At 40.9% G+C, this 17,893-nt stretch overlaps 1 protein-coding gene across 1 annotated transcript in view; it reads right to left on the reverse strand.

The window, feature by feature from the left end:
- Positions 1–8,557: 8,557 nt before the first annotated feature.
- CFAP92 (cilia and flagella associated protein 92 (putative)) overlaps positions 8,558–17,893 on the reverse strand; it is a 186,505-nt gene continuing 177,169 nt past the window's right edge. The window contains exon 18 of the mRNA XM_073644476.1: positions 8,558–17,309. Within this exon, the coding sequence (XP_073500577.1) occupies positions 17,114–17,309 (196 nt within the window). The 3' untranslated portion in view covers positions 8,558–17,113. The remainder of the gene's footprint in view (positions 17,310–17,893) is intronic.

Consider the following 17,893-nt stretch of genomic DNA (forward strand, 5'->3'; position numbering starts at 1 on the left):
ATAGAAAACTCAGGTTCCTCCTCTAATATAGAGTATAGGCTGTTAGCATGGGCCGTGTCCTAGCCCGACCAGATGACATGTGATCAGTCTTCAGGCTGGACATTGATAGGAAGGTGGTTGTTATTTGCAGCCTTGATGTTCCATGTTTTTCCTTGACTGGTTTCATTGTAGGCTTCTTTCCTCCATGATGACAATCCACTCTTCAGTCTGGGTGACGGTTGGTGGAATGACCCGGCGTGCATCCGTCAGATGTTCCTGTGAGAAAATGATAAAAGATGTTATCGAAAACTGGGTGATATCTCACACGCGACGCACTATGGCATTTATGATTCTGTATCAATATGTGATTCAATCTTATAATTTGATGAACATTTCAGATCACAAAATAACAATTACTCCACAGCAAATAGAAGCAGAAAAATTTATTTTTAAGGCTCTATAAATATAAAATAATGCTTCTGTGCTTGTGCTGTCAGGGAGCAGCATGCTCGCACACATCCCGCTTACACACAAATATCTGTCACATTTATACCATACAGGATGACCCAATCAATTCTGCAAGATATAAATGGGTAGAATATTGTTACAAGGCTCCAGTAAGATAACTGTAACCCACAGAAAAGGTAAAAGTCTGCAGTGTGCGCTCTCACCTGATATATCAAGTAAATTAATCAAGAATGTTTTTCCATTTGTGAAAGGGGTGCAGATGGAAATGGGGACTGACCCTGTACTTGCACTGGATGGACTGTGCTGCACCTACCGCTGTCCCTGCAGCCGCGGTGCCTCATCCAGGAGTGACGATCATGCTCCTATAAAATACATACAAACATTACATGTGACAATCTCTTGTGTCAAATCACATGGCACCATAATACACAATAAGTATAATTTATAACTGGACTATAAAGTAAAATATTCACTGTTCCTGCATCACTGCTAACAATGAATTCCCTCAGCGGTACATAAAGCTTCTCCATGCACCATGTACAAATACAATAACTGGTGGGTGGAATCGCATATTGGGATTTCTATGACTAGAATCTTCCCATAGTTTTCCAAATATGCCCGAAGCAGAAACTCTGACTGGCTGTTAACATGCCTGCAGAGAGGACTGGTGTTATTGCCCAGTAGCCATTTTCCAATGCAGGAAAGGTGGAAGAAGTGAGAGCACACCATGTAGCTGACTCGATCTCCAGTTACAAAATCATCCAGACAGATGGAGCAGGTCGGTCTTCGGCTGATCTCATGGAGGTAGGGAGTAAGAGCATGGATGAATTCACCAATACAGGCTGGATATTGGTTTCCCATCTCCATACCTCTTCAGGGTGGTCTTCAGCTCTGCCTCCTATCATTAACATTTACAGGAGCTATCTCCATCCTTCTTTGTCGGTGCAATCCTGCCCCTCGTCCTGTGGGCTATAGAGGAATCCTCCCTGCTATGCCTCAATGTTCCTGTGTGAAAAAGACAAACAACACACATATTAGGACCTTCTTCTGTAGAATATTATGCCCTATAAGGAATACATATTTTAGAGAACTGTATTCCCTTCCCTGTCTTACCTGAAGTAGAAGGTCTTACGATGCCATTTGCTGAGGCTCTCCTGGGATGTTTAGGACATGGGAAGGATTTGAAATGTCCTGAGAAGTCATGTTCCTCTGTGTTAACATGCCTGCAGAGAGGACTGGTGTTATTGCCCAGTAGCCATCTTCCAATGCAGGCAAGGTGGAAGAAGTGGGAGCACTCCATTTAGCTGACTCAATCCCCAGTTACAAAATCATCCAGACAGATGGAGCAAGTCGGTCTTCAGCTGACCTCATGGAGGTAGGGAGTAACAGCATGGATGAATTCACCAACACAGGCTGGGTGTTGCTGGGTGATGATTTCCCATCTCCATACCTCTTCAGTTGTGGTCTTCAACTCTGCCTCCTACTATTAGCATTTACAGGAGCTATCTCCATCCTTCTTTGTCGGGCAATCCTGCCCCTCATCCTGTGGGCTAAAGGGGAATCCTCCGTGCTATGCCTCAATGTTCCTATATGAAAAAGACAAACAACACACATATTAGGACTTTCTCCTATAGAATATTATGCCCTATAAGGAATACATATTTTAGAGAAATGTATTGCCTTCTTTGTCTTACCTGAAGTAGAAGGTCTTACGATGCCATTTGCTGATGGCTCTTCTGGGATGTTTAGGACATGGGAAGGATTTGAAATGTCCTGAGAAGTCATGTCCCACTCAGTTGGCCAAGATGTTGGAAATCTCTTTGCCTTGGAGGTAGTCTTCGTCTCTGCCTCCTACTATTTGCATTTACAGGAGCTATCTCCATCCTTCTATTTTGGGCAATCATGCCTCTTGTCCTGTGGGCTATAGGGGAATCCTCCCTGATATGCTGCGATGTTCCTGTGTGAAAAAGACAAACAACACACATATAAAGACTTTTACCTGTAGAATATTATCCCCTATAAGGAATGTATTTTAGAGATCTGTATATGGACGTATTAGTGGCTTTTTATGCCGTTTCCCATCTTACCTCATGTAGAAGGTCTTACGATGCCATTTGCTAAGGCTCTTCTGAGATGTTTAGGACATGGGAAGGATTTGAAATGTCCTGAGAAGTCATGTTCCTCTCAGCTGGCCAAGATGCTGGAAATCTCTTGGCCTTGAAGACACTGGAGAACGCTAAGTTGAAGAACTCTTCAGTAAAAATGCTGAGGAAATATTTTCTGGTTGTTGCCAAAAAAATAACGCTATGAAAATGGGGCACTCATGAGATCTTCTTATATTGGAGTAAATATGAGATTCTGTTTGATTTTATTGTATTTTTTTGGGGGTAGGTGGGGTATAGGGTAGGGAAAAGGGCAACTGAAATATGGGTCAATTCTAGTCACACAACTTAGTACTGTTATATAATATCCTTTATGTTGCTGTATGTCTTCCATACTGTTGCTGATCTGAACATGTGCTACAAGGAAAGATGAGCAGAAATCCCTCTGGCCCTGTGTACTGAGTATGGGAGACATCATAGCAGTACGTTTCTACCCACGATCAGAGAGATCGGAAGGTTAGACATATTTATTATTTCCTTAGCAGGAAGAAAACTGGAGAAAAATGTAGGATACAAGTCCAATAATGGCCAAAAATAGTTATTCCGCGTGTACAGACATGACTAGACTATCCCAAAAGGTTACCTCCAATGACAGGCATACTTGAAGACAAGAATATAATACAAATATAATCAATTATCCAGTATAATCTTATATTACTATATGTAACAGACCTTTTATACAGTCAGATAATCGGCTAGTCGTGAGCGTTAACATTATGACATGTGGATTGTGCTCAATGCTCATTATTTTGTATGGGGTAATCATCTGCATTTGCAAACTATAAGGGTATGGGTACACATTGATTATTTTCAGCAGTTTTTTTGGGAACCAAAAACAGTGTCTTGGCAGGAAAAACGTTGCATAAAATATGTGCATTTTTACGTGCGTGTTTTCCTATTCATTTGAATGGGTAAAAAATGCTTCAAAAACACTTAGAGAACTGACAAGTTTTGAAATCAAATCTGCAAAAAAAAACTGCAAAAAAAAGGCAACATGTGCATAAGACTTCAGACATCTCATTAACTTTGCTAATACTGTAAAACACTGCATATTTTTTCCGTGGTAAAAATGCAGCGTGTGAATGAGCTCTTATGGAGGAGGAATGATCATTCCCAGGCCCTGAGACAGTTTGCATATTCTTGGCAGCTCATCCACTGTTTAGCTTAAACTATTAAAAATGCATGGGTGGACATTACATAACCCCAAAAATATAAATCTAGCATAATATGGTATAAAGTTACATTGCCTCTAAATTCAGAACAGGTTTATAGCAAAGTTTTCATGTGAAATATACGGATCATTCCTAAGAAGGAAGTATATAATTGTAAAAGAAACTATAAAAATAACTAGTTAATGCTACATCCACATACTGTCTCTACACACAGGAGATAACATCTGCCTGCTCTTATTGCTGAGAACCAAGGGTGTCTGTTATGATCAGCAACATGAACTAAGGAAAGATAGGGGAAAGCTGTCCCTACAGTAAGACTAAGATGAATCCCTACGATGTAGCGGGCAGCCTGTTCCTAGCGAACAGACCCGCCTAAGTCCTTGGCTAGTCTGAACGAAGACCTATAGAATAAGGGGAGGGGTCCCTAAAACAACTAAGGACTGGAACAAAAATTGGACACCTCCTAAACAGAGAAGTTGTTGCAGAACAGAAAAAGACAAACAGACAAAAAGGTACTAGAGGTCCTAGAAGGACCAAGCGAACTGACAGAGATAGGCACAGAAGCACCTGGCTAGAAAAACAGTCAACAACACTGAAGTCCAGCACAGCCAAAAAGGCGGAGCTGGAATATAAAGGCAGGTGGTCACGTGACCACAAAACAGAAGATGGAAAAAACAAACAGGTGGATTCTAACAGTGTCTCCTGGTAGAATACTAAAGGTGTCAAACATGGCAGCACATGCAGGAGCATTAAGATCAAAGAGGTAGCAGATGGTCTGTAACTAAAAAAAGAATATTTCCTATTGTCTGTATAAGAGAAGGGGGGAGACACAGGTATTTGAAATGCCACAATTTAGCCCATTGTCCATTCACAAACAGCAACTTTTAAATGGGCAAATCCGGGTCATCCTGGAAATATGAGCCTATGGTTAGGACTATAAAAAACTGGGTGGCACAAAGAGAAGTGGTTCACATATGAGGGTTGCGCATGCTGATGGGATCCAGAATTTATTTCTCCTTCCCTCAAGGAAACAGAAGATAACTGTAGACGGAAACGTTTAGATATTTATTTCACCCTTTTTATTTTATAACTGTTTTGTATATTTGTGTCATTTTATGTCTTTTATTGTAAGCACTGTTAATTTTTATATTAAAGCTTATAATCTTTAATAAGTTTGATCCTTGTATGCTCTAAAGAACCTATAGCCTTTTAAGAGAGCATGTGACCTTTTGATTGTCAGACAGTAACATATTTCGGGGTCTCATCATCCCCTGTGTTTGATGAGTGGTGGCAGCGTGCGTTAAGTAACAGGGTGGTAATGGGGGAGTGGACTGTGATTTATGCTCTCTTTATAGCCTAAAATTGGTTGAGAGCTGGATTGAGTGAGAGGCGATAAATTAACCCTTGCAGTCGCATCCCATGTCACATGCTGAGAAGTGTGTAAGTGAAAATAAAAAAAAAATCTTGACCTGCTGTTCATTTGTTATTCTGCCTCCCAAAAATTGCAGTAAGGCTCAGCTCACATTTATCCTGCCCTCTATGTTGAGTGCTTACATTGGAGTTTCTGTGTGAATCTATGAAATACATGATTCAGACGGAACCGTTGGCGGAAGATTCACTATAATGAGGCAGATGGAGACACTGTGGATGCAGTCTGGCTTATGATCTGTCTTTTTAGATGTGCACAAAATCGCGGTCGAACACAGCTTTGTGTACGTTGTAGTCAAGAGTATCTCTGCTGCCTAATTGTAGTTAATGGATCCTTCGGGTGTTTCATCTAAATCATGTCATTCGGAGATTTAGATGCAAGTGCTCAGCATATAGCACAGGAAAAATGTGATACAAAATTTTATGTAAAACGTTTCCAATAAAAGCTTCAACTCAATCTACAATAAAAGCATGTCCCCACTAAGGTGGGTAGTCTGTCAATGGAAATATAGGGTGCTTCCACATTACTGGTAGCATTACTGGTAGCACAAAGACTCTAGAAAAGAAAAATGGCTCCTCGCACCCCAAAAGAAAATTCTGCGCTCTCACATCCTAATGACAACCTAACTTCTGAGCCCCACAGTGTGCCTAAACCACAGTTAGCATCCACGTTTGGCATTTCTGTAGCCATGAGGGCCCGCTTAACTTATGGGCTCCATATCTCCAGAAGCACAATCTGGGCACAATGTATGGGCACCACAACATACGGGCACTGCAACAGAGTTTTGCAATTTTCACTGAGCAACAACCATTGATGGTTGTTTCCGAAATATATCCATGAATTCAAAATTGTTACTGCACCTGTAGATAAATTCTCAGAGGGGTGTAAATTCCAAAATGTGGTCACCTGAAAAGGGGAGGGAATTCGGCTTTTTTGGCACAAGGGGCTCTGTATATGGAATCTGCAAACTCCAAGAGAGCAATCTTTCCCTCCCGAGTCTTGCCGTGTGGCTAAGCTGTAATGTACAGCCACATATGTGGTATTGCCACTTTCAGCAGAAATTGTGTGACAATTTTTGGTGCCACTTTTACCCATGTTCCCGTGTGAAAATGTATAATCTGGGGCAAAAAAAAAATTTTTGTGGTAAAAATGTAATTATTTTTTTTCTTCACTGCCCAATGGTATAAAATTCTGTGACACACCCATGGTGTAAATATGATCACTGCATACTTACAGTAGATGAATTTATTGAGAGGTGTAGTTTGTAAAATGGGGTCACTTATGGATGGGGGTACTGCTGTTCTGGCTCCTCAGGGGCTCTAACAATGTGACATGGCACAAGCAAACCATAACAACAAAATCTGCACTATAATATGGCACGCCTTCCCTTCTGAGTTTTCCACTGTAGAACCTACAGAATACATGAAGAAGCAATAGGATACAAAACGTTAAACAAGTATCAAAATTTATTTAAATACAAAATACATTAATACAATAAAAAAGGCGAGTCCCACAAACATACAGAAAAATAATAATGGACAGAGATACAAAAGCATGAAAAAAACTGTGCACCCTAGAGTGGATGTTCAGAAAATAAAATAAGTTCACTAAAACATATATAGAGGACATATAAGAAATACCTACATGGTCCACATAGGATATTATATAGTATGAATCAATGGGGAAATTAACCCTATAGAAAACACCTGTATGTATCAAACAGTATATAATATATAGATCAATCGGCCAATAAATGTAGGAACTATTAATTAGAAGAACATATACATACAGAGGCAGGAAAACAATTTTGACTATAATAACCTCAAAACCATGGATATATCACAGATGATATATGTGCCAGATAATCAATGTTAGTAAATTATAGATAATGTTTACCTGTGGCCATGGTTTGAGGGAAGGACTTCTGTACTTTGTCACGCAAGTTCTATTTAACTGATTTCTTGATTGAGAACAGGTGTGGCAGTAATCAGGCCTGTGTTTGGCTGGGGAAATTGAACTCAGCTTCCCAAAGATGTGATAAACCACAGTTAATTTGTTTTAAAGGGGGGGGGCAATCACTTTTTCATACAGGGCCCCTGTAGGTTTGGATTTCTTTTTCCTTTCATAATAAAGACTTTCATTTAAAAACTGCATTCTGTGGTTAATTGTGTTATCTTTGTCCAGGGGTCGACAAAGTTGTTCAGAATCTAGGAGCCAGCCAAAAAATTTAGGAGCCAGAATTTTTTTTGTTGACAAACTGTACATATAGACCCCCTCACACACGGCGTCTCCCCGGGGAGCACGGCCTTTGTATGTACTTACACAGGTAGCGGGAGATGAGAACGGGCCCCCGGCCACAGCGATCCTTCCCCCCAGGGCCGGCTCCAGGTTTTTCTGGGCCCCGGGCGAAAGAGTCTCAGTGGGCCCTTTTAACACATACACGATTCATGATGCACAGATACGGCGGAGAAATAAATATATAAATATATATATATATATATTTATTTATTTATTACACATGGCCCAGCCTGCCCCCTCATCCTTCACATACGCAGACATATGCGCGCGCACACACGGTACGCAGACATATGCACGCACACACGGTACGCAGACATATGCGTGCGCACACACGGTACGCAGACATATGCGTGCGCACACACGGTACGCAGACATATGCACGCACACACGGTACGCAGACATATGCACGCACACACGGTACGCAGACATATGCACGCACACACGGTACGCAGACATATGCGTGCGCACACACGGTACGCAGACATATGCGTGCGCACACACGGTACGCAGACATATGCGCGCGCACACACGGTACGCAGACATATGTACACATACAGACATACACATAGATAAAACAAATATATATACACAGTCATATACACTGACATTCACATACATGCACTCACACAGACCCATTACTAATATTTTTAATATGGGGATTGGGGAAGCCTCACTCACCTGTCCCCGGTCCAGTGTCCTGTCCAGCAGCTCCTCGGGTATGGGGCAGTGCAGGGCCCCCGGCGTGTCACAGACTTCATGGCCCTGGAACATCAGAGGGGCCCACTTGCGGTCGGGTCCGGGCCCCTCCCGCCCATCTGTGCAGGACCTCCGCTCCGACGGTGTTTGATTGCCGGCACTCCCCCAGACATGGCCGCGCGCTGTGCGGCTGTGTCTGCTAGTAATGACGCGGCAGGAGCGACACACAAGCACAATTAAAGGTGCAGTGCCGTCGACCCTGCCGTGTCATTACTAACAGACACAGCCGGACAGCGCGCGGCCATGTCTGGGGGAAGTGCCGGCAATCAAGCAGCGCCTGCGTCCCTGAACAGGTGCCGAGGAAGCGGCCAGGGCCCCGACAGTGAGTGGGCGGGTGGGTGTGTGGGCCCGGCCCCGACAGTGAGTGGGCGGGTGGGTGTGTGGGCCCGGCCCCGACAGTGTGTGGGCCCGGCCCCGACAGTGAGTGGGCGGGTGGGTGTGTGGGCCCGGGCCCCGACAGTGAGTGGGCGGCTGGGCCCCTCTGATTTTCCAGGGCCCCGGCACTTGCCTGGGTACGCCGGGTGCTGACGCCGGCCCTGCTTCCCCCGTAACCCAACTCTCCCTGTCCAGTCCCGGAGCATAAGGGGGGCGGAGCAAAGTGGAGAAGGCGGCCTGAGCGATACTGTCCCTGCTTCCTCCGATTGGATGACTCCGTGCAGGAGGTGGGATTGGATTGAGAGTATTTTTTTTTCTTCTCAACTCCTCAAGCACCAGGCAACATTTTCTAGGCGCCAGACAACATTTTCTAGGCGCCACTGGCGACCAGGCGCCTGGGTTTGTCGAGCCCTGTCTTTGTCTAATATCTAAATTTGTTTTGTGATCTGAAACATTTAAATGTGACAAACATGCAAAAGAATAAGTAATCAGGAAGGAGGTAAACACTTTTTCACACCATTCTATTCCAGATAATTTTGCATTCCAAAAGCCAAAAGGGGCTCCTCACCTTCAGAGTGCCCAAACAGTGGTTTTCCACCCCATATGGGGAATTGGTGTACTTAGGAGAAATCGCACAACAAATTATACGGTCCATTTTCTCCTGTTACTTTTGTGAAAATGTAAAATTTGGGGTTACATTTTCATTTTTTCCTTCCACACTGATGTAATTCCTGTGAAACGCCTGAAGGATTAATAAACTTATTGAATGTGGTTTTAAGCACTTTGAGGGGTGCAGTTTTTTAGAATGGTGTCAATTTTGGGTATTTTCTGTCACATAGGCCCCTCAAAACCACTTCAAATGGGATGTGGTCCCTAAACAAAATTGGCTTTGTAAATTTTGTTGGAAAAACGAGAAATTGCTGATCAATCTTTAACCCTTCTAACTTCCTTACAAAAACAAATTATGTTTCAAAAATGACGCTGATGTAAAAGTAGACATGGTGTACATGTCATTTTGTGTGATATAACTACCTGGTTTAAGGATATAAAAAAGTTTGAAAATTGCAAAATTTTCTACATTTTTTTCAAAAAATCCAACATTTTCATAAAAAAACATAAAAAATATTGACCTAAATTTACCACTAACACAAAGAACAATGTGTCACGAATAATCAATCAGTCTCAGAATCACTGGGATTCACTGAAGCGTTCCAGAGTTTTTAGCACATAAAGTGACACTGGTCAGTATTGTAAAATTTGACCTAGTCAGGAAGGTGAAAACAGGCTTGGGGGTGAAGGGAGCTGAGATACAATGCACACACATTGGGGAGGGACCTGTCAGTCTACGGGAGCTGGGCAAGGTGAAGCCCTCAGGATCCTACCTCGGACTAGTCATCAGAGATGCTTAGTCCCCAGCAGGCTGCTCGCAGTATGCTTTTTCTGAGACGATGCAGCGTTTCAGAGTAAAACATACAAAGCTGTGATATGATCTATGCTGTCTGTGGCTTGAGCAGCATGAATCTCCTGACAGGTTCCCTTTAAGCTGACCTGCCAAATAATATAAGTATACATAAGGCATAAGTATACCAGTGCACACCATAGAAGGCTGTACTTTAGCTAATTGCAATTTTGACCTACAAGAACCCCATATAAAAGTTATTAACACACAGTCTAGAGAGTGGAAGAAAAATTGTAGAATAGGAGACAAAATGTGTTGTAAACTGTATAATAATTTTGCTTGCACAACCACAATCATGTTAATCAGATTTAATCTTCCTGCATTTGAGAGGGGCAGAACTGCTCATATCTTAAAATTATTCTTGAAAAGAGTAAAAAGAGCAAAGAAATAAAATAACAATTGTTTGCACAATGTCATATAATGCCTAAATATTAGAAATGGGACATTACCAGAGTTGCCAAATGTCCATAAATTACAGGATTATTGGTCTCATAATTTTAAAAAAGTGAGTGCAGTTGTGAGAGTGCATTTTTTTAGTTCATGAACATATACAGATGTTGAATGATGACAGTGGATCATATAACGAGTGGAAAATGGGAGTTTATTTATACTGCTTTTTTATACAGATATATAATTTAAGATTTTGTGATTAACGTAATAATAAAAACCAATCTATTAGAGTTTGAGACACCAGAGAATAAGGCGGAAGGGGGTCTACAGGCATTAGTACATATTTATTCCAATTAGTACACAGGCCTGAATAATTTCCTCTATCAGGGGACCAGTGTTCACTAAGGAATTACTGGTGTCTCCTAGGAATATTAGAAGACCGTGAGTTTATAAGGCCAACTTTTCAATCCTTAATGTCACAATTAGGATATAGGAATTCATTCTAAGTTTAGTCAGATATCATGCGAGCCCCCAAGCTAACTAATTTAACAACAAGATCCCATTAAATTCTAGTAAAAATTCATTATATCTCAGTACTCAAGTATTTATATTTAATTAATCCTTTTTATTAATCACATAAAAGCAGATGTACAAAAATTAAAAACATAACCCCTAAACCATTATAGGCAGTAAGGTCACAGTTTATATTGATAGCAAAATTACACTTTACAACAGGTAATATATATACCCAATATATAGTTAATACAACGTAATACAGTTCAGATGCAATCTACATCATGATCAGCACTCCACACTATCAATTCATAGCAGATATTAGTTCCTTTATGGATTTAGCATTAAATTGATACCATTACATATTGTCTATGACAAATTATATACAAATCACATCAGGTATTAGCACCTTTATATATATAGAATTAGGTTAATGTCATTATAGCTTATGTCAAATCACATACACACCATGTGCTATATTATACAGAGGACTACACTGCCCAGCAACCCTACGCGCGTTACACGTCTTGCTTCCTCGGGGGCTACCAACTTTTCAATCCTCTCTATGTGGATGAACTCCTGGATATTGGGGCAGCTCTCAATTTCACAGTCTAGAGCAAATACAGTAACAGAAGCAAGATAACAGATAACAGTCTCCTAGTCCGACCAAATGGTATTTCACATCATACATTCTATATGTGATCGGTCTTCAGGCTGGACATTGATAGGAAGGTGGTTCTTATTTGCAGCCTTGATCTTCCATGTTTTTCCTTGGCTGGTTTCATTGGAAGCTTCTTTCCTCCATGATGACAATCCACTCTTCAGTCTGGGGGGACGGTTGGTGGAATGACCCGGCGTGTATCTGTCAGGATGCCCATGTGAGAAAATGATAAAAGATGTCATTGATACCTCTGTGGAATCTTTCACACAACGCACTATGGCATTTATGATTTTATATATCGATGTGTGATTCAATCTTATCATTTGTCTTATGAAAATGTCAGATCCTGGTATAACTTTTTCTCCACAGTGAACAGAATACAGGATACTTTAGTTTTAAGGCTCTATAAATATAAAACAATGCTCCTGTGCTTGTGCTGTCAGGGAGTAGCACGCTCGCACACATCCCGCTTGCACCAAACATTTATCACATTTTTACCGTACAGGATGACTCAATCAATTCCGCAAGATATAAATAGGCAGAATATTGTTACAAGGCTCAAGCAAGATAACAGTAATAGGTTAGTGAACAAGGACCAAAAAAACTTGAGATATTTATGTTCACTAATTTCTAAAACTTACTGACTGTGGTGAACAATTTATATTAAAATTTTACTTTTATTAGGATATTAAAAACATATTTAATCATCCACCATACTTGTGCACAGTCTATCCTCTCTGATCCTTATATAAGGACAGAGCCAGATACTAATAATAATAACATCTATATCAAATGGTGCACAACCATGCATATTCAGTGCTGTGTCTCTTTATTATTTCTAACTATCTCAGCAGAATACTTTATCTACCCCACTTGTCACTATTAGCCCACCAATACCTCTATTCCTGTATAGATGTTCCCTCTCATATCACACCCAGATCTAAAGGAACTCTTATTGCACTTATCCCTAATACTCCAGAACCTTCTCATATATTCAGTTTAGCATTAAGTTCCAAAATTCCTCCATTATCTGAGGTTATTGATGTATTATAGAGGTATCTGTTCTCTTCTGACTCCGGGGACTTGTTTATAATAATGGATGATTAAACAAGATAACTGTAACCCACATAAAAGGTAAAAATGTCTGCTTTGTGCACTCTCACCTGATATACCAAGCAAATAAATCAAGAATGGATTGCAGTGTGAAAGGGCTGCAGATGGAAATGGGGACTGACCCTGTGCTTGCACTGGATTGACGGTGCCGCACCTCCCGCTGTGCCCCGCACCTCCCGCTGTGCCCCGCATGTCCTTTCAGGATTGAAGCTCATGCTCCTGTAAAACATATATAGACATTACATGTGACAACAATCTCTTGTACCAAATCACATGACCGCAAAATACACAAGAAGTATAATTTATAACTAGACTATAAAGCAAAATACTCACTGTTCCTGGATCACTGCTGGTACACGAGGCTTCTCCATGTGCCATGAGCAAATACAGAAACTGGTGGGTGGAATCACATATTGGGGTCTTTGTCTATAACTAGAATCTCCCCATAGTTTTCCAAATATGCACGGAGCAGAAACTCTGGCTGGCTGTTAACATGCCGGCAGAGAGGACAGGTGTTATTGTCCAGTAGCCATCTTCCAATGCAGGCAAGGTGGAAAAAGTGGGAGTATGTCATGTAGCTGACTCGATCCCCAGTTACAAAGTCATCTAGACAGATTGGGCAGGTCGCAAGTGGGTCCTCGGCTGAACTTATGGAGGTTGGAAGTATTTGAATGGATTTATTCACTTCAGGCTGGGTGTTAATGGGTGATGGGTTCCCATATCCAGACCTCTTCGGTGGTGGTGGTCGTGTTTGTCTCTGCCTCCTACTATTTGCATCCAGACAGATGGAGCAGGTCAGTCTTCAGCTGACCTCATGGAGGTAGGGAGTAACAGCATGGATGAATTCACCAATACAGGCTGGGTGTTGCTGGGTGATGATTTCCCATCTCCATACCTCTTCGGTGGTGGTCTTCAACTCTGCCTCCTACTATTAGCATTTACAGGAGCTATCTCCATCCTTCTTTGTCGGGCAATCATGCCTCTTCTCCTGTGGGCTTTAGGGGAATCCTCCCTGATATGCTGAGATGTTCCTGTGTGAAAAAGACAAACAACACACATATAAGGACTTTTACCTGTAGAATATTATCCCCTATAAGGAATGTATTTTAGAAATCTGTATATGGACGTATTAGTGGCTTTTTATGCCGTTTCCCATCTTACCTCATGTAGAAGGTCTTACGATGCCATTTGCTAAGGCTCTTCTGAGATGTTTAGGACATGGGAAGGATTTGAAATGTCCTGAGAAGTCATGTTCCTCTCAGCTAGCCAAGATGCTGGAAATCTCTTGGCCTTGAAGACGCTGGAGAACGCTAAGTTGAAGAACTCTTCAGTAAAAATGCTGAGGAAATATTTTATGGTCGTTGCCAAAAAATAACGCTAAGAAAAGGGGGCACTCACTAGAGATACTTCTCCTATGTGTGTACACCAATCAACAAAAGAACAGCCCCTCTAATGGCCGAGGCAATTATTAAGTTATTACCTCACATTCCTTGATCGGTGTTCCATGATGTGTCCTGACTTCACTACCTCACTGTCTAACTCATAATGGAGCTCTGGACCGCAGACTGGATATGCCTGTACCTTTATATCAGGGGTGGGGAACCTTTTTTCTTCCAAGGGTCATTTTGATATTTATAACATCAACGGGGGGGCCGTACAAAATTAACAACTTAAACATTAGCCCACTAAATATTTTTTTTAAATCATGTGTTTTTATTGAATTATATAAGGCATTACAAACACAACAACAAACACCCCAATCCCCAAACCTATCCCACGACCCAAACACAGTATTTCACTATATTTAGCCAAACATTTAAATAACTCCCCCCTAATGTGATGGCTGGAATGGCTTCTCTTTGGTGAGTAGTGTGATGTTTGGGGGTATTGATTATGTTGCTACTCCACATTGAATGGTGTAGCAAAGACGTTCAACTCAATTTGTTTACTTTTGACATCCTTGAATCTTTCACTAAATGCCTCAATTAGTTTTGCACATTCACATATTCAAGTGTTGTAGAAGGCTTTTGTCTTTCCAGAGTGGGGAAATGCACTGTGTTTTTTCTTTCGAGTTGCACTTTCCACAGCTTTAGTTTAACTTCAAATGATTTCATTTTTGAAAGCAGGGAGCTAAGAAGCTGGTTGGGGCCCCGCAGCTTGACGTTCAGCTCTGAGAGGTACTTGGTAATGTCCACCATGAATACTGGATCACACTGCCACTTCGCTATCATTGAGTTCACTGACAAGTTTCCCCTTCATCTCCATGAACTGCTTGACTTCTTCCAGTAGTTCGTAAAACCTCTTGAGCAAGTTCCCGCGACTCAGCCACCGCACATCACAGTGGTAGACAAGATCACCGTATTCAGATTCAAGATCGTTCAGTAACTCCTTAAACTGGTGACTGTTCAACCTTCCGCTTTTGATAAAGTTTATGCATTGACACTACTGTTGACATCACATTGTTGAGCCGCAATGACTGTGCACAGAGACTTTCTTGGTGTATGATGCAGTGGCATACAATTAATTCACTTGTACTAAGACTAAGACGATTCATTTCTTTCTTGACAAATGCAATTAACCCTTTTTTACGAGCCAACCATTGCTGGACCTCCATCTGTAGTAAGGTCCGTTAACTTTTCAAATGGTATGTCAAATTTTTTTATCGATAAAACAAGTCCTCACCTCTTGGACTGCCATGCATGGCTTCGAGAGACAGCACAAACAAGCCCCCTTTGAAAGCCATACCTCCTTAAGACTGGCTCTACCCCCTTGCGGTGCATCTGGACATAAAGAGATCACCTATGCATTTCGAAATGGATTCTTACTGATGTGAAGACCTCAACTACATTCACTAAACTGTAAAATAACTGCAGTCAAAATAATTTGTAGAAGTTTCTTTAGCCTCAATTTTATTTTTTTACAAACCGCTAAAATGTGCCCTATTTTTAAGGACTGTCCTGGAATTTCGGGACATTGGCAACCCTGGCTACCACTCATAAACCCTGAAACTTATAGGGCTGTGGAACATTTTTCAGAATAGGGAAAAATGACCTGTAATAGTATAATGTTTGTTCTGTACATGATACATAGTATAGTGCATAATGTACTGGTACATTATATACCGGCCTATCAGCCTCTGGGACAAGAATCTAATCTACAAATCGAATCAATCATCCAGTATAATCTTATATTACTATATGTAACAGATCTTTTATACAGTCAGATAATCTGCTCGTCATGAGCGTTAACACTACGACATGTGGATTGTGCTTAATACTTTATTTTGCATGGGGTAATCATCTGCATGTGCAAACTACAAGGGTATGCGCACACATTTAGTATTTGTAGCAGATTTTTCCGGAACCCAAACCAGTGTCTTGGCAGGAAAAACGCTATATAAAATATGTGCATTTTTACGTGCGTTTTTCTCCTATTCATTTGAGTGGTTGAAAAATGTTGCAAAAACATGACATGTTGCAGATTCAAATCTGCAAGGAAAAGATAAGCAACATGTGCATGAGACTTCAGAAATCTCATTCACTTTGCTAGTACTGTAAAACGCTGCATTTTTTTCTGTGGTAAAAATGCAGCGTGAACAAGCTCTTATAGGGGAGAAGAATGATTATTCCCAGGCCCTGAGACAGTTTGTGTATTCTTGGCGGCTCATCCACTGATTATCTTAAACTGTTAAAAATGCATGGGTGAACATTACATAGCCCCAAAAATATACATCTAGTATTATATGGTATAAGTTTACATATCCTCTAAATTCAGAACAGGTTTATAGCAAAGTTTTAATGTAGAATAAACAGATCATCTCTTACTATTGTCTGGGACTTAGATAATGATAAAATCATCAATATCAGATCAGGTGGGGTTCAATACTTCGCACTCCCACCGATCAGCTGTTTGCAGGTCCTACAGTGAGCAGACGTAAGCCGTGTACACGGAGTAGTGGCCATTGAAGTGCAGCTGATCGCCAGTACTCTGTCACGTCAATGTACAAAGTCGTGAGACCTGCAAACAACAGTTTGGCAGGGGGTGCTGGGAGTCTGATCGGATATTGATTACCTATTCTTAGAAAAGGTCATTAATATTGAAATCATGGAACACCCAATTAATACCCTGTCCACAGATTGAGCAACATAGACAAAGCAACAGATTCGCTTTTACATAATAAAGTCAACAAAACGGTTTAAAAATGTTAATTCTTGCACAGAAAAGTTCAGTGATTTTCCACCTTGTCAATGTTCACTAAACACAAAACACGCGAGTAAAGAGCATGACTTCATATAAATACATACAAAATATAATTTTATATGGGTGGGTGGTCTCCAGCTATTGTATATGTAGCAGAAAAACTTCATGGCTCTGGATCTGAAGAACATTCCTAAATTTATCCGCCATATTTGATGCTGGATTAGATTGTACATCAGGGTGTCTTGACTTTAAAAAGATGAATGAATTTTTCTCCTCTTTGCTCAAATCTTTAATTTTTCTCTTGTAAATGACTGAATGGTCTTTAGATATAGTCCTGCATGAACCGAAACAAAAACTTAATATTCACTGGAAGCATTCAGAGGACAAACATTTCTCAGCTATACAAAAACAATTAATGGGAAACTTTACATGACCAAAATAATGTATGAATGACAGAGGTGGATTCAACTTTTTCAGGTGTATTAGTGAGTGACAAGAAGAGTGAACAATGAAAATACAACACAGTAAAATTGGGGACAGCAAGGGAAACCAGATGACAACAAATAAGAGAAAGTTTCATGCTCCAAGCACCTTAGGCAAATAGCTGATTCTGCCAGGGAAAATTAATGGCATTCTTTGTAATACAAGGAAGAGTTTCTGTAATTTTTTTCTGCTTATTCTCCAGATATAGCTGCATTATACATTTTTGTAATATACTTCATTACATTATTTTGCTTCCTTACCGCCCAAACTATGACACTGCAGTGCGGTTTCCATGCCCATGCTCAGTTCCTGCTCCTTTAGAAGTTACTTTCAACTAATACCCAGCAATATCCGTACACTATAGTCTGAGTCAGGACCATACTGGCACAAACATGCAGCCCTGGCACACAAAACCCACAAGCCCATTAACTATAA

Source organism: Phyllobates terribilis, unplaced genomic scaffold (genome assembly GCF_046119375.1).
Source record: "Phyllobates terribilis strain yellow unplaced genomic scaffold, ASM4611937v1 Scaffold_8__6_contigs__length_399053987, whole genome shotgun sequence".
NCBI lineage: Eukaryota > Metazoa > Chordata > Amphibia > Anura > Dendrobatidae > Phyllobates > Phyllobates terribilis.